This window comes from Muntiacus reevesi, chromosome 5, assembly GCF_963930625.1.
Source record: "Muntiacus reevesi chromosome 5, mMunRee1.1, whole genome shotgun sequence".
In the NCBI taxonomy this organism is placed as follows: Eukaryota; Metazoa; Chordata; class Mammalia; order Artiodactyla; family Cervidae; genus Muntiacus; species Muntiacus reevesi.
Window position 1 is genome coordinate 92,824,751 of NC_089253.1, and position 18,314 is coordinate 92,843,064.

Below are 18,314 nucleotides of genomic sequence, written 5' to 3' on the forward strand. Positions count from 1 at the left end.
CAGGTTAAAACAAGCCTGTTTTTTGTTTGTTGTTTTGCTTTTTCTCTACCAGATTGACAGATTTTTTTTTCCTTTTTAATGATAGTATTCAGCTCTGACAGATGAAAATCTGTTAGCCCACCCAGCCAGGAGACAGGAGGACTATTCCCTGGAGAAATTGAGCCAGAAAGACTCTGGAGTTTAGACATAGACAGTAGAGGGTGAGAGTGGCTCCCTAACAAAAGCAAGGAGACATAAGTGTTTGCACCCTGCATGGTGAGGCTTCTAGCGTTTTTCCCTTTATTCCTGGGCTCTTCCCTGAAGGAACTAGCCTATAAAGAGAAAAGACTGCCAGATGAAACTTTTAGGTTCCCTCCCAGCCATTTCAGAAAGAAGCTCATCAGATGACAAGACCTGTTCACACATACAGAGCTTCCAAATAGCCTATTAGTGTCTTACTATGAAGTGTAAATCAACTGTCAAAGAACATCAGATGTTTGAGGGAAGCCTCCAGAGGAATTCTGAGAGATCATGCCAACAGCAAGGAGAAACTAGAAGGAAGCAGACAATGCAAAGAGTTTGGGAACTAGATTGCCTTCAGATAAATAAGATACGGCATGTAAGAAATAACAGCAAGGTGATTCATCAAAAAGAAATACTATGTAAAAAAGGAAGGAGTTCTTGGAACTTAAAAAGAAGATAACAAATAAAAAACTGGAAGTAAAAGATGAGGAAGCATCCACAGAAGTAAATTTTAAAAATTAGAAGATCAAATTTTTTAGGCATTAAATAAAGTAAAATGAAGGGAAGGCATTATTAAACATTTAATATGAGAAAATTTTCTCAAAAGATGTGAGAATACAGGTAAAAATGGCCAACCAGATAACTAGCATAGTGGATTGGGGAGTAAAAGACCCCCCTACTAAAGGAAATCATAGGTTAAAGTTTCCAAACCAGGTTGCAGAGGATTGGATTGTTTCCAACTTTTTAACTTGTAAGATACACATAAAATTTTGTGCAAATTTTTTCTTAGTCATTTTTAAGTATACAATTCTGCAGTGTTAAATGCTTACATATTGCTATGCACCTGCCACCATTTATTTCTCATACACTCTTCATTTTGCAGAACTCAAACTCTATCCCTATTAAACAGTAACTCCTTACCTCCCTTTCCACCAGCCTCTGGCTGCAACCATTCTACTTTATGTCTATGATTTTGTCTACTTCTGGGTACCTTACATAAGTAAACATGTACAGTATTTCTGTGACTCATTTATTTCATTTAGCATAATGTTCTCAAGGTTCATCCTTGTTGCAGCACATCAGGATTTCCTGCCTTTTTAAGACTGAATAATATTCCGTTGTCTTTATATGCCACATTTTGCTTATCAGTTTATCTGTTGATGGGCACTTGGGCTGCGTCCATGTGTTAGCTGTTGTGAATAATGCTGCTCTGAATATGAGTGTACAAATATCTGTTCAAAACCCTGCTTTCAGTTCTTTTGGGTATTTACCCAGAAGTGGAATTTCTGGATTGTATGGTAAATCTGCTTTTAATTGTTTTTTGAGGAACTGCCATACTATTTCCCATAAAAGCTCTACCATTTTACATTCCCCCTAGCAGTGCACATGGGTTCCAGTTTCTCTGCATCTTTGCCAACACTTATTTTTTTCTGTTTTTGTTTTGAACAGTAGCCAGCCTAATGGGTATGGAGTGATGTCTCATTGTGGCTTTGACTTGTTTTTCCCTAGTGGTTAGTGATATTGAGCATCTTTTCGTATGCTTTTAGCCATTAATATATCTTCTTTGATGTATTAAGTCCTTTGCCATATTTGAATCAGATTATTTTTGTTGAGTTTTAGGAATTCTTTGTATATGCTAGTTATTAATCTCTCATCATATATACTAGCTGCAACTGTTTTCCCCCATTCTTCATGTTGTTTTTCTACTTTCTTGATAGTATTCTTTGATTCATGAAAGTTCTTAATTTTGTTGAAGTCCAATTTATCTCTCTTTCGTTTCTTTTGTTGCCTGTATCCTTGATGTTACATTCGAGAAATTGTTACCAGATCCAATGCCTTGAAGCTTTTGGTCTGTTTTCTTCTAAGAGTTTTAATGTTTCAGCTCTTACCTTTAAATCTTTAATCAAGTTTGGGTGGATTAGCCAAAATTGCAGGATACAAAGTCAACATACAAAAATCAGTTGCATTAATTTTTGTACATGGTGTTAGATGATGGTCTTTACTCTTTTCATGTGGATATTCTGTTATCTTGGTACCATTTGTTGGAAAGCCTACCCCTTCCCTGTTGAGTAGTCTTGGCAAAAATAATTTGACCATTTGTTTGAGGGTTTACTTCTGGGCTCTCTGTTCTCTTCTGTTGGTCTATATGCCTGTCTTTATGCCAGTATCGATCTGTTTTGGTAACTGTAGCTTTGTTGTAAATTTTGAAATAGGGAAGTATGAGTCCTCCATCTTTGTCCTTTTTCAAGATTGCTTTGGCTTTTGGGATCCCTTGAGATTCACGTGGATCTTAGAGTGGACTTTCTATTTCTGTAAAAAAATGTCATTGGGATTTTAATAGGGATTGCATTGATTTTGTTAGTTGCTTTGCATATTATTGACATTTTAGTAATATTGTTTTCCAATCCAAAGTTTTCCAAAGACACTTGACATAAAGTATCTTTTTCATTTATTTATGTCATCTTAATTTCTTGTAAGCCTTTTTTACCTCCCTGGTTAATTCTTAAGTTTTGTTTGTTTGTTTGTTTTTGATGCTATTGTAAATGGACTTGTTTTCTTCATTTCCTTTTCAGGTGGTTTATTGTTCATGTATAGAAATGCAGCTAATTTTTGTGTGTTGACTTTTGTAGCTTGCAATTTTGCTGAACTCATTTGTTAGTTCTAACAAGGTTTTTGTGTATGTGGAATTTTTACGGAGTTTTCTATATATGATTGTATCATCTGTAAACAGATAATTTTACTTCTTCCTTTCCAATTTGGATATTTTTTATTTCTTTTTCTTACCTAGTTGCTCCGGCTAGGACCTGCAGTAGTACTATGGTGAATAGAAGTGGTAAGAACAGACATTTTTCCCTTGTTCCTGATCTCAGGGGAAAAACTTTCAGTCTTTTACCATTGAATATGATGTTAGCTTTGAGTTTGTCTTTCTCAGTTTGTAAGACCTCTTTATGGCTTTTTGTTTCTTTTACCTTCTGTTGCTAGTTTGCTGAGTGTTTTTATCACAAGAGGGTATTGAGTTTTGTCAATGCTTTTTCTGCATCAATTGAGATGATCATATGGGGTTTCTTTGAATATGGTGTATTGTATTGATCAGTTTTCATACATGGGACTGTCGTTTCATTCTAAGAATTAATCCGGCTTGGTTGTAATGTTTGTCCTTTTAATATGCTGCTGAACTCTCCTGGTATATTGTTGAGGATTTTTACATCACTGTTCATAAATGATTCTGGTCTGTAGGTTTTTTTCTTTTTTGTGGGATCTTTATTTGTCTTTGGCATCAGGGTAATAGTGGCCTCATAGGATGAGTTTGGAAGTGTCCCCTCCTCTTCAATATTTTGGAATAGTTTGAAGATTGCTATTAGTTCTTTAAATGTCTGGAAGAATTCACCAGTGAATCTGTCAGGTCCAGGGCATTTCTTTGTCGAGAGGTTTTGATTACTAATTCAATCTCCTTGGCTTCCCTTGTGGCTCAGCTGATAAAGAATCTGCCTGCAATGCAGGAGATCTGGGTTCTATCCCTTTGTTGGGAAGATGCCCTGGAGAAGGGAAAAGCTACCCACTCCGGTATTCTGGCCTGGAGAATTCCATGGACATGACTGAGCGACTTTCACTTTCACATTCAATCTCTTTACTAGCTCTGGGTCTATGCAGATTTTCTACTTCATCATGATTTGATCTTGGTAGGTTTTGTATTTCTAGTAATTTGTCCATTTCATCTGTTTTCAATTTTTTTTGGTGTACAGTTATTCATAGTGCTCTCTTATGAACTATTTTCTGTTTCTATAGAATGAATAGTAATAGCTCCACTTTCATTTCATAGTCATTGGAGTCTTCTCTCTTTTTTGCCTTAGTCAGCCTAGCCAGAGGTTTGTCAATTTTTATAATCTTTCTGAAGAACCAACTTTCATTTTATTTCTATTGCTTATCCATTCTCTATTTCATTTATACCTGCTCTAATCTTTATGATTTCCTTCTGCTGTTTTTCATTTTAGCTTTTCTTTTTCTCTCTTTTTTTCCTTTTATTTTTTTAATTTATTTTTATTAGAGTATAGTTGATTTTGTTGTTTGTTTAGTTGTTGAGTTGTGTCTGACTCCTTTGCATCCCCACAGACTGTAGCCTGCCAGGCTCCTCTGTCAATGGATTTTCCAGGCAAGAATATTGGAGTGGGTTACCATTTCCTTCTCCAGGGGATCCTCCTTACCCAGGGATAGACCCCACATCTCCTGCAAGTCTCCTGCATTGCAGGCAGATTCTTTACCGCTGAACCATCAGGGAAGCCCATAGTTGATTTACAATGCTGTGTTCGTTTCTACTGTACAGTTAAGTGGATTAGTCATACGTATGCATGTATTCACTCTGTTTTTTAGATTCTCTTCCCATATAGGTCATTATAGAATATTGAATAGAGTTCCCTGTGCTATAAAATAGGTTCTTTTTTTGCTGTTTTACATATAGACGTGTGATATTAATGGTAGAAAGTGAAGAGGAACTAAAGAGCCTCTTGATGAGGTGAAAGAGGAGAGTAAAAAAGCTGGCTTGAAACTCCACATTCAAAAAACAAAGATCATGGTGTCTGATTCCCATCATTTCATGGCAAATAGAAGGGGGAAAAGTGGAAGCAGTGACCAATTTTATTTTCTCAGGCTCTGAAATCACTATGAATGCCAACTGCAGTCATGAAATTAAATGAAACTTGGTCCTTGGAAGGAAAACTATGACAAACCTAGACAGCATATTAAAAAGCAGAACATTACTTTGCTGACGAAGGTCCATGTAGTCAAAGCTATGATTTTTCCGGTAGTCATGTATGGATGTGAAAGTTGGACCATAAAGAAGGCAGAGTGCTGAAGGCTTGATGCCTTCAAACTGTGGTGTTTGAGAAGACTCTTGAGAGTCCTTTGGACAGCAGGGAGATCAAACCTTCAATCCTAAAGAAAATCAACTCTGAATATTCACTGGAAGACTGATGCTGAAACTGAAGTTTATAGTTATTCTATCTTCTTGCTGCACAGAAGCTTTTTTTATTATTGGATGTCTTTCTTTGTGTCTTATAACCTTTTCTGATTTCATGTCTGTATTGTCTGGTATTAATAATAGTCTTGCTCTCTTTTGATTACTACAGTGGTTGCAAGGAATGTCTGTTTCCATCCTTTTACTTTCTACCTGTTTGTTTTGGCTCTCAGTTGAGTCTCTTGTTGGTAGTATACAGGTGGTCATGTGTTTTTATCCATTCTGCCAGTCTTTGTCTTTGATTAGAGAATTTAATCTATTGACGTTTAAAGAAATTACTTATAAGAAGGAGTATTTCTGCCACTTTGCTATTTGTTTTCTGTGCACTGTTTTGTGGTTGTTTTGGGGTGTTTTTTTTTTTGTCTCAGCTCCCACATTACTATCATTTGTGTTAAAGCTGATTTTTTGTAGTGAAATGTTTTAATTCACCTCTCATTTCCTTTCTTGTATATGCTATAACTGTTTCCTTTATGGTCACGTTTAACTCCTTAGATTACATTTAACATCCTAAAGCTGTAACACTCTAATTTGAACTTATTCCAGTTTAACTTGAATAATGTACCACAACTTTTATTTTGCAACTCTGTCCTACCTCTTTCAGTTATTGATGTCATAAAATTACATTTTTACATATTATGTGTCTAAAAAATAAACTAGTGATTATTTTTTAGAATGCACTAGTTTCTTAAATTATGTAGAAACAAAACATGAAGTTATAAGCTGGAGTTCCTTTTAGATTAATCTTTTTTTTTAATGTGTTAGTGTCTGAAATCATTGAGAAAACAAGATGTGGAGTTACAAATTGTTTTTGTAATAATACTAGCTTTTATAATTGCCCGTGTATTTCCTTTTCTGAGATCCTAATTTCTTCTTGTGGCTTTGAGTTACTGTCGTGTCTTTTGATTTCACCAGGCAGGTCCCAGTATCTCACAGTAAAGGTCAAGGTTCATTTTTCCACATGTGAATATTCCTTTCTTCTATCATCATTTATTGAAAAACTATCTTTGCCGCATTGCATTACCTTATATTGTACACCTGACCATATATATGGGGGTCTATTTGTGGACTCACTTCTGGTCCACTGATTTATGTATATCTGTTCTTTTACCGGTAGCATGCTGTCTTGATTACCAGAGCAGTCTTAAAGTCCAGTATTGTGAGTCCTCCAGTTCCTCCTCAAAGTTATTTTGGTTAGTAAAATAGCTGGAAAGTAAAATTTCTTTTTGCTCCATATTGTTTTTCCATATAAATTTTAGAATTGTCTTGTCAGTTTCTACCCAAAAAAAAGCCTACTGGAATTCTTATTGGATTGCATTGAATCTGTAGGCAGCTCTGGGGAACTTTGACATCTGAATAATACTGAATCTTCTGATACTTAAAGGTAGCTTATCATGCCATGATTTGTGGTCTTTCATTTCTGTCAGCAGTGCATTCTAGCTTTCAGAGTATGGGTCTTGTAGTTGTTCAGTTTATCCCTAAGTAGTGAATGTTTGTCAGTGATACCAAGTTTCAGTTTTTAATCTATAGAAATAAATTGATGTTTATTGATCCTATATTCCATGACCTTGCTAAAAAATCACTTAGTAGGTTTTCTGATATACTTCATGATTTTCTGCATAGACGACAACTGCATAGAGACATTTTAGCTTTTTAATATGTTTGTCTTGAATTTCTTTTTTGTGCTTTATTGCATTTTTGTATTGTACAGCATCTAATCCAACAGTTTTAACAGACCACTAAACTCTACAGGTCTCTAGGGATCTTTTCACTGTGAATTTTATGATATATAAAGATTGAATTTATATTAGATTTACTTTCCATTGAAATTATAACTAGATGATTGAGATGATGAAACTTTTCAGACTTACAGCATGATACATCACTTAACTTTATATACGATTTTAGGAATAAGTACATAATTTGAGGTATTGTTTTTAATGTTATCACATATTTTGAAATGATATCAGCATTTTTATTTTATTCATTTTTTGGTCATACCAAGTGGCATGTGTCATCTTAGTTCTCCAATTAGAGGTTGAACCCAGGCCCCCTGTGTTGGAAGCACAGAGTCTTAACCACTGGACCACCAGGGAAGTTCTGATATCAGTGTTTTTATGATAGTGAAAGAGTTTATCACTTATGAAATATCGAACCAGTGACCTTAGCTATTCAGTTATGATAAAAGGCTCAATCTAACCTTTTATTGAATGTGATATTTATTAAAAATGAAACTTCTTGTTTCTATTACTTAATCAATAGCACGTTAAGCCATTTATTAATTTGACTAAAGAAGGTATTGCAAACTAGGTACTCTAGTCCCTTGTCTTCTGTTTTACTTTTTACAATGAGGAAATAGCAGTCTAACCTAAAGTCAGTCAAATCTATCTAATCCTGCACTTGTAATTTTTATGAGATGCTGGAAAGAACAATTAAAATTTGCAGAAAGAGACTAATTCATCATGGCTCCTCAGGAAGGAACAAGCCCCTTTTACATCATCACATAAGTAAACCTATCTGGAGAAGACATTGAATTTGCCGCTGGTTAGCTGTTCTTTATTTACTTAAAACATTGGAGCTTGGTGCAGGTGGCATCTTGGTAAGTGTGGCAAGGAATGTGATGTATAATTAATTGACATAAGTATAAAAAGAGGCGTATGGTGGGAAAAAGAAAGGGGAACTGCAGAGATGGGAGCATTGAGGCCTCTCTCTTCCATGGAGTGTTGTTTTGGGCCACACTGCAGGCAGGGCATCCAGGATCTTAGTTCCTTGACCAGAGATCAAACCCAGGCCCCCTGCAGTGGAAGCCCAGAGTCTTATCCACCGGACCACCAGGGAAGTCCCTGGAGTCTTGTGTTCTTATTGAAATAGAACATATGCATAGAAGAGTCCGCATCATGAGCATGCAGCTTAGTAAATTTTCACAAACATGGGCCACTTCATGAATGAATACTCCTGTCATCCTCACACAAGGAAACTGTAAATATCCCAGTTTCTATATTCCTGCTGCCAAAAGGGTATCACAGCTGAATTGTGGCAGTAATGACAGCTATAGTGATTAAATTCCTCTCATGTGCAAGGCACTGTTGAAAGCTTGTACATGTACTGTTTACTCCTCAAAATAAGTGTGAGAGAGGTCCTGTTGCCTACAGTGTGAAGAAAAGGTTTTAGAAGAGCTATAGAGAATAGGTTGTTGCCATGGGCCGTAAGAAGCACTGTGTGATCACTGTCTCATTTTATTCCCACACCATCCCTGAGCATGGTTTCATCTGCTCTAGCAGATGAGAAAGCCAAGGGTCAGAAAGCTCATTTGCCTGAACCTCTGTTCTTATGGGCTTCCCTGGTGGCTCAGTGGTAAAAGAATCTACCTGCTAATGTAGGAGACGCAAGTTCAGTCTCTGGGTTGGGAAGATCACCTGGAGAAGGGAATGGCTACTCACTCCAGTATTCTTGCCTAGAGAATCCCTTGAGCAAAGGAGCCTGGAGAGCTACAGTCCACGGGGTTGCAAGAGTCGGACATGACTTAGCGACTCAACAACAACAACAGAAGCACTCATCACTCCTGGAATTGGAAGATATTGAAAAACGGTGGAAATTATGAAAAAAATGCAGTTTGACATCTTCCCTTGTAATCTTGATGCCTTGATTTGTCACACAATATGACCGCTTTCTTATGTTCCAGGGCCCAGAGCTCCCGTCCTTCCTCAGCATCCTCACTGTGGACCTGGTCCCATTCTCCACCTGGAAGGCTGGCTTTTCAGTCCCCTCTGGCATGTTATCATTGACCCAGAATTTGCTTCTGTTGTCAAAATGGTGGGGTTGCCTCCCAAAATAAAATGTTGTTTACTTGACAAATCACCTGGACATCCTAGATGTCCATCAACAGATGAATGGATAAAGAAGATGTGATAGATACATACAATGGAATGTTACTCGGCCATGAAAAGGAACAAAATTAAGTCATTTGTAGAGATGTGGATGGACTTAGAGACTCATACAGAGCAAACTAAGTCAGAAAGAGAAAAAAAAGTCACATTTTACTGCATATATATGGAATCTAGGAGAAATGGTAGTGATGAACCTATTTGCAGAGCAGGAATAGAGACGCAGACGTGGAGAACAGACTTGTGGAGAGGGAGGAGGGGAGGAGAGGGTGGTACAGATCAGGAGAGAGACACTGATGTGTATGCACACTGCCGTGTGTAAAGTAGATAACTGGCAGGAAGCTGCTCTATAGCCCCTGGGAGCTTAGCCCAGTGGTGGCTGAGAGGGGTAGGATGCGGTGTAGGTGGGAGGCTCATGAGGAAGGGGACATCTGTATATATGTATGGGTATGGGAGTTGGACCATAAAGAAGGCTTAATGCTAAAGAATTGATGCTTTCAAAATTGTGGTGCTGGAGAAAATTCTGGAGAGTCCCTTGGACTGCAAGAAGATCAGACCAGTCAATCCTAAAGGAAATCAACCTTAAATATTCATTGGAAGGACTGGTGCTGAAACTGAAGCTCCAATATTTTGGCCACCTGATGCGAAGAGCCATCTCACTGGAAAAAAGACCCTGATGCTGAGAAAGATTAAGGGCAGGAGGAGAAGTGGGGGAACAGATGATGAGATGGTTAGATAGCATCGCCGGCTCAGTGGTTGTGAATATGAGCAAACTTCCGGAGATAGAGGACAGGGAAGCCTGGCATGCGGCAGTCCATGGGGTCAAAAAGAGCCCAACAAGACTTAGCAGGTGAACAACAACATAGCTGATTCACGTTGCTATACAGCAGAAACGGACACAACATTGTAATGCAATTCTATTCCAATTAAAAACAAATCATTTGACAAAGCTGCACATTTGGTATCACCTCTGATAGACTAAAAGGTCCCTGAGGTTGATATGAAATCAGACATTGTACTTTCCCAGAGCACAGCCAAGGGCCCAGCCGAGGTGGCACCAGAGGTGGTGTGCTGTTTGTAGAGCCTCCAGTGAAGACCCTTGCTGAGGAGTTCTTGGTGGCTGAGTCAGGCAGAGTAGAAAGCGGGTTTCTGTCATCCCTCCTCCTCCCTCCCTTCTGCGTTGTTCAAACACACCCAGAGCCTGCTTGCGCTCTGTGTCATATGTGCTCCTCTTACGGCACGTTCTCCCCTCAAACTAATTACATGTAAGGTTAGAGAGGGACTTCCCTGGTGGTCCAGCGGCTGAGACTGCGCTCCCAGTGCAGGGGAAAGGGAAAGTGAGTCGCTCAGTCACGTCTGACTCTTTGTGATCCCATGGACTATAGCCCACCTGGCTCCTCTGTCCATGGAATTCTCCAGGCAAGAATACTGAAGTGCGTAGCCATTCCCTTTTCCAAGGGATGTTCCTGACCCAAGAATTGAACCCAAGTCATAGGGCAGAGGGCCCAGGTTCAATTCCTGGCCAGGGTACTAGATCCCACATGCCACCATGAAGATCAAAGTTCCCAGTGCTACAACTAAGACCTGGGACAGCCAATAAATAAATAAAAAGGAGTTGGAGAGTTGTATGTGTTGAGCCTTTGGGTGCTGTGGGTGGGGAGGCTTGTTTTTACTACAGATAGTGAAGTATTTTTGCCTGCTTTGTGTGCTTCCTTTTAGAATTAGCAGTTGAATAGAAATGTGTTGATTTGACAATTTTATATCTTTGATTTTTTAAGGATGAATATTCACTGAGTTTCCTTTGTCTGAAGACCGAGTAAATGCATGGCGTTTCTTTCTAATGGTTTATAGCTCTTCTCCCCTTCTGAACAGTCTCTGTTGAGAGTACCTTGGCACAATCGACTTTGCATGACTTGGGTTAAAGAGCAAGCAGGTCTCTGTGACAATTCTCATTTCCGCCAAGAGCGCAGAGAACCAGGGTGGGGACACACGCTTTCATTCTCTCTGATAGCAGCATTTCCCAGCAAAACACAGTTGCTTTTGATGTACATAATTGATCGCTTTATTAACTGGAAAAAAGAGGCCTTATCGAAGTAATAAAGCATAACTTCATTATATCCTGCATGTAGACAGCAGACGTGTTGGAACGTGGCTGATAGCTTCCCATTTCAAGGCTGATTCTGATCATGATAATATTTAAGTTTCATCGATTGTCTTCTAATTGGATTTTTCTTCCTGCAGGCCTCTTGTGAAGAGCTGAAAGCAGCCTACCGGCGGCTGTGTATGCTTTACCACCCCGACAAGCACAGAGACCCAGAGCTCAAATCGCAGGCCGAGCGACTGTTTAACCTCGTTCACCAGGCTTATGAAGGTCAGTGTGGGGCTTGGCTCTGTAGAAGCACCAGTGTAGAAACAACAGTGTCTTGTAGCAGACACTCAATTGTTAAGAGGCTTGATTTGTAGAGGATAGAAAAAGAAAGTCCTCCGAGGTGCATAAAAGAGGCGGTTAGTTTAGTGCTTTTACTGACAGGGTCCTTTGAAAGAGTAGTATTTTGCTTTGGAAATCAATATGTGTCCAGTAAATAGAAAATGAGACCGCAGGTGAAGTAATAGCCCCGGATCTGAATTGCAGGGGAATACTCCAGTTTTGAATCGTTTACTCGTTTTCTTCTAAAGGGAACTCTTAAAGGTGAAAGGCTGATCGCTACAGACAAGCTTACTTTGTTCTTTTCTTTTGAGAAGATACAAAGAACATTTTTTCCATCTGAAAGTGATTTTCTTGGTTCTATAGCATTCAGTTAAAGAAAGATTCTAATAAAAGGAAGAAAATGATGTTAAAAAGCATAATGGGAAATAGAATCAAATAATTCTGATTTTTATACTTACCTCTTATATATTTCAGAAAGAAAATTTTGTAATATATTTGCTTATGAAATAGTAAAATCACTCATAGGTACAGTTTCTGTTTGAGAGGATGAGACAATTCTAGTAGATTATGGTGATGGTTATACAACATCATGAATATATTTAAAACCAGTGAATTGTGCACTTACACATGGTTTAAATGATCAGTTTTATGTTGTGTATATTATAACCACAATTTTTAAAATTAAAGTTAAATGTGTTCTCACTCTTAGGATATATGCCAAGTAAAGTAAGTTATTTATTCCAGAGCCACTTGGTGATTTGCTCCTTAATTAAACAGACCAAAAATTAGATTTTCTTTATGATATAAAGATTTCTCATTGTGGACATGAAAGCACTTTGCTGTATTTCACCATAGTTTTACCAAAAAGTTAGATTTTAATGACCAGTAAAACTGAGACTGGCACATAGGTGTGTATAATCAGTCTGTGTCTTCACCAGAGGTAACTGTTCAAGCTATTTGTCTGGTCTGAATACAGCTTGCTCCTTATCTTGTATTTGGTTGTTTGAATTGCCCTCATAGCTGAATTATGTTGTTTTGGAGATCTGGGGAAGAGTTAGCAGAAAAGCCTTCCAGTGCTTGTGAACATGCTGTAGCAGCAGGCCTGGCTCCAGTATTTGGCCTGAAGGGAGACTGAGGTGGTGAATAAATAATTCCTTCTTAAATCCTAGAAATCAGCTCAAGAAGTTTGGTTCCCAGGTTTTACAATGGTCAGCATTTCTTTCTTCCCTGTTAGATTTGAATATGGATAGTCATTTACACGGGCTTCCCTCGTAGCTCAGTTGGTAAAACATCTGCCTGCAATGCAGGAGACCCGGGTTTGATTCCTGGGTCAGGAAGATTCCCCTGGAGAAGGAAAGGATAACCCACTCCAGTATTGCCTGGAGAATCCCATGGACAGAGGAGCCTGGCATGCTACAATCCGCGGGATCACACAAGTCAGACATGACTTCGTGACTAAACCAACCAAGAGTTTACAACCAGCAGCAGGCAAGCCTACCTCTCTTTGTCCTTCTCCTTCCGACCACAATCTTCCCAGAGACTCCGCCATTCCTGATGTGTCTTTCCTCCTACTTGCCTTCCAGATCCAACTAAGAACGTGTTTAAAGGCGGCTCCAGGTGGCAAATGCCAGATTTTTCATGTCCGAGCTACTCTTCTTTGTGAGGGGTGCTGACTCTGTATCACTAAAGGACAGTAGTTTTTAAAAAGACTGTCCTAAGTTTCTGTCACAGTCTATAGAGTACCTTGGCTTGAGAGAGCAAATTCCAGTTTCTAACAATGCCTAATGTAAACCTATGGACAGGCTCTGACTGGAAAAAATCTGTCTTACTTACCCTATAGAGCTTCACTAGCTCCTAAAGCCATCTATGTAGGGTGTTTGGTTTTTTTTGCACTTCTCTTCTTTATTTATGAATCATTTAGAAAGGCACAAACACTTTTCACTGTGGTGTTGGCCACGTCACCTAAAGTGCATCAGGAAAATATTGTTCAGTAAGAACGAGAGGGACTTTACTGGCAGTCCAGTGGTTAGGACTGGACTAACTTAACCTGCAGGGGGCCCAAGTTTGATACCTGGTTGGGGAACTAAGGTCCCACATGCTGCATGGTGTGGTGAAAAAATTAAATAAATAAACATTTTAAAACACTACATTAAAAAAATTAAAAGGGCGGTAGGTAACTGACTCTGAACATCCATACAGTTATTTCTACTGGGCCAACTTCTGTTCCAGACCTTTGAAGCTACCAAAGAAGTGTAGCTCGGACATGAAAAATCTGGCATTTGCCAGCTGGAGCCGCCTTTAAACACGTTCTTAGTTGGATCTGGAAGGCAAGTAGGAGGAAAGACACATCAGGAATGGCGGAGTCTCTGGGAAGATTGTGGTCGGAAGGAGAAGGACAAAGAGAGGTAGGCTTGCCTGCTGCTGGTGTAGTCAGGACTAAGCAGAGGACTCAGTGCTTTGTAAACACATTGGGTTTTCTCATTTGCAGTGCTCAGTGACCCCCAGACCAGGGCCATCTATGACATCTATGGCAAGAGAGGACTGGAGATGGAAGGCTGGGAGGTAAGAGAAGCTCTGCACCTGGTGTCCCAGGAAGGGACACCTCAACAGCTACAGAATAACACCCCCCAAAACCCCGCAACCTGCTCTGGGGCCTGTGAGAATGTCTGACGATGTCAGAGTCCCCTTTTCACCTTATCTTTTGGTTTAAGGGACTGAATTTTACACTTGGGTTTGCCACTTTATAGCTCTGTGAACTTGGGGTCTTCGGTCATCGAACTTGTCCGGTGTTTCCTAACCCATCAGGGGAATGGATGGATGAACTAGACCAGTAAGTTTTAACCCCGGGGAGGGAACAGGCTGACTGGGGTGATGGTCTGGGGGTGTCTGCAAGGGTACAGTTCTGGCTACATGTACACGTCCTTCCACACACACACACTTTTACCCTCCAGGGTCCTGAATGCCTCTCTCCAACTGAGGTCATAACTGCACGTAGGAATTGTTTGGTGATATTAAGGGTTGTGCATGTGAACAAAAGGAAGCAGAGAAAAGTTGAGAGCTACTGGATTAAATTCTCTGTAATGATCCTTCCAGCTCTAATGAGCTGTACTGTTAGAATATCATAGAGAATAAAACAAAACAGATAGTATGTCTATGTAGTAGATAACCTGGGCCACCATGCCTTTTGAGAACAGTCACTGAAATCCAGAAGTTTCCATTTGGGCTTCTCTGGTGGCACAGGGGGCATGAGTTCAATCCCTACCCCAGGAAGATCCCACATGCTGCTGGGCAACTAAGCCCGTGGGCCACAGCTCCCAAGCCCACACACCTAAAGCCCATGCTCCAGTGGGAAGCCCATGCACTGCACCTGGGGAGTAGCCCCCACTCACCTCAACTAGAGAAGGCCCGTGCACCGCAATGAAGACCCAGAGCAGCCAAAAAAAGAAGGTTCCGTTTTCTTTCACTCTGCCCCTGAGCAGTCTTAGAACCTTGGGCAGGCCGTTTGATTGCTTCATGCTTCCAAGTTGTTATCTGAAAAATATGATATGCAGATCAAGTGGAGAAATTCAACTGAAAACTGTAAAACTCTATATTGGCTATAAAAACGTGTAGGTGTTATTACTTAATTTCATTATAGAAACTTGGTTCTGATGCCCAAGAACTTCTGGTAGATGTTAATGTTAACTGTCGTTGAGTTACTTCTTCATCAACAAACCTGGTCTCAAACCTGTATGCCTGTCTCTTCTAAGTCTGATATGAAACCTTCTAAAGACCTTTGCATACAGATGAGAAGAGAAGCAAAATGGGGTTTCTCCACTGCTTAACATTGGTAGCCTACAGGCGACTTTCTACATACAGCTAGGTTTTGGTTGTCCACACAATGAATTGTAGTTGCTGACTTTAAAATTTGGGAAGCTTTACATAAAAGTATCTTATCTTCTCTGGAAAAATCAGAAGATCTGACAACACTGTATCTAAATTCCCCTCTGAGCCAACAGTTGATCCAGATACGAGGAGCCCCTGCTGTTTGGACTGGACTGTACCATCCAGTTTGCCCCAGTCCCCACCACTCCCTATCGTGTCTGACCCTTGACCCATCCGCAGTCCCAGTGAGCTCCCAGTGAGCATTTGGTTTCTGGCTTTTGGCTCGGTGGAAGTAGCAGTGCATCGTGTCACATTTGTTTGTGGTAGCAAAGTGTTAGAGCTAATATCTTAGAATTTTTTTCATCAAAAAAGGAAACTCGAATCCTATTGTATTTACCGAATTTCTCCTCACACTTCATGCCCCAGTTTAAAGCTCCCTTTGTTTTGAAGACATGGGTTGGTTACAGTTTTTCACGGCAGCAATTGGGGCCACTGAAAAGCCTCAGGCCTCGCGTACGCATCCCTTCCTCAGAGTCTAAGCTTTTCATTGTCCCCACTCAGTGGAACAGCAGGGTGACTTCTTCCAAGCAAAACATCATAGTTTCCTATTACAAGACCAAACCATCTCCCCGTTAGAAACAAAGAAGCATCACACACACTGCAGTGATTTTAAGAGCATGTAGGCTGAGACTTTCCCAGTGGGCCAGTGATTAAGACTTCACACTCCCAATGCAGGGGGCCCAGGTTTGATACCTGGTCAGGGAACTAGATCCCACATGCTGCAGTTAAGAGTTCAGATGCTGCAACTAAGAGCTGGTGCAGCCAAATAAATAAATAATTTTTAAAATAATAATAAAAATATAGAAGTATGTAAGCAGTTGTATGTGTTAACTGGATAAGTTTTTATGTTCACATTTTTCAGTAGACTACTTTAAGGGAATCAAGTTCTCATCCATCAGAATTGGCTTTTTTTGTACTGATATTAATACTAAGCCTTCCCTGGGACTTCCCTGGTGGTCCGGTGGTTAGGATTTTGCACTTCCAATGCAGGGGGCCTGGGTTCAATCCCTGGTCAGGGAGCTAAGGTCCCTCATGCCATGTGGTGCAACCAAAAATAAAAATAAATACTAAGCCTTCCCTGACAAGAGAAGGAAAAGACAGGAAGTTACCTCCCCTGATACATATTTACAAGAGATGTATCAGTGCCTAATGTAATAGGAAGATTGACCCCACTATTCATACTGTGGAGAAGTCTCATTGAACTCAAGAGCAAGTCACAGTGCTGGCGCCACCACTCCCTCGAGGAATTCTGCAGGTGGTGGCTAGTCCAGTGCAAGGGTTCTCTCTTTTCAGTCACAGCCTCCACCCCACAGAGGAGGCTGTATTCCCCTCAGGGTGGTGTTGGTGTTTTTAGACTATTGAACTTTTTACTTGCCGACCGGTATCCATTTACCATGCATCTGTTGGTCTAAACACACGGGTGGTCAGGAAGGTGGAGGGCACTGCTAAAGCCCCTAGTGTCTGGGGCACCTCTAATCCAAAGATGTCAGAGTAGCCACTGACATGCTGGTTGCTCCTGTCCCTGCAGTGGCGTTGTCCCCTTTCTGCCAGCGGAGACTGGGGGTGAAACTGAGCTTTTATAGGTTGCATCAAATATTGGCTGTTTTCAGGTGTTGGGTAGGTTTAGGTCTTTTCTGTCTCTCTCTCTCTCTTTTTGTCTTTAACCTTTAAGAAACTGGATCATCCTCTGGCAACATTCCAAAGGAATAAGATGCCGCCATTCATAGCTCATTACACCAGCCACCTAAGTCCCTGAAGTTGCAGTGTTTGTGCAGATACCCATGTTGAAAATGAAATTGGCCTCTTCTCTCTAATAGCAGAAATCCAGCTCTGAGCTGTGGAAGTGGAGTGGAAACCTTACAACCCAGAGGGCGCTTACAGACCAGCTGACATTACATTTAGAGGAGCAGCCTTGGGCCTGGATCATCCATGCTTTGGTTTCTGTCTGCAGTCCTTTACATTCATCCATATCTCCCTTTTCCGTACCTATTTGACATCATCCTTACAGTGTCTAAGAAGGTTAGCCTGGGGAATTCCCTCGTGGTCCAGTGGCTGAGACTTCAAGCTCGCCATTCAGGGGCCTGGTTCAATCCCTGGTCGGGGAACTAGATCCCACCTGCCGCAACTAAAGATCCCACATGCCTCAATGAAAATCGAAGATCTTGCGTGTCACAGCAAAGACCCAGCACAGCCAGATAAATAAATAGCTATCTTTTTAAAAAGAGAAAATCAGCCTGTATTAAGAGCTACACTGGTCAAGATCATGAAAAAGAAGACAGAAACTCCCACAGATCGGAGGAGACTAACAAGACGTGATTAAATGCAATTCTGGACCCTGAATTGGATCCTGGGATGTAACTGTGATGTTAGTGGAAAGACTCGTGAAATCCCAGATGTCTGGGTTCAGTTAATAGCCTTGTACTAATGTTGGCATCCTGGACTTGACAGGTGTTTGTTCCTGGTTGTATAAGACGTTCACATTTGGAGGAGTCTGGGTGAAGGGTAGATGAGAACTTTCTGTACCATCTTCGTAGCTTCTCTGAAGTTCTAAATAATTTTCTAAAATTATTCCAGAGTGAAAAGTTGTCTAACCAGAATCATAGAACAGACAGCACCTAATGTGATTTTAATGCCCCAGGTGGCACTAGTGGTAAAGAACCCACCTGCCAGTGCAGGAGATGTAAGAAACCTGTGTTCTATCCCTGGATCAGGAAGATCCCCTGGAGAAGGGAATAGCAACCTATTCCAGTATTCTTGCCAGGAAAGTCCCATGGACAGAGGAGCCTGGTGGACTGCAGGCCATGGGGTGGCAAAGAATTGAACATGACTGAAGTTACCTAGCATGCAT

The 18,314-nt window shown here is 40.4% G+C and overlaps 1 protein-coding gene and 1 non-coding gene across 2 annotated transcripts in view; both read left to right on the top strand.

Annotated features, from left to right (window-relative positions):
* The window catches only part of DNAJC11 (DnaJ heat shock protein family (Hsp40) member C11), a 62,186-nt gene that overhangs the window by 11,488 nt on the left and 32,384 nt on the right, over positions 1 to 18,314 (top strand). Inside the window, exons 2-3 of the mRNA XM_065935844.1 lie at positions 11,356 to 11,485; positions 14,031 to 14,104. Coding sequence (XP_065791916.1) covers positions 11,356 to 11,485; positions 14,031 to 14,104 — 204 coding nt within the window. The remainder of the gene's footprint in view (positions 1 to 11,355; positions 11,486 to 14,030; positions 14,105 to 18,314) is intronic.
* TRNAG-UCC (transfer RNA glycine (anticodon UCC)) lies at positions 16,414 to 16,486 on the top strand. Its single transcript has one exon. It is a non-coding gene; the product is annotated as a tRNA-Gly (tRNA).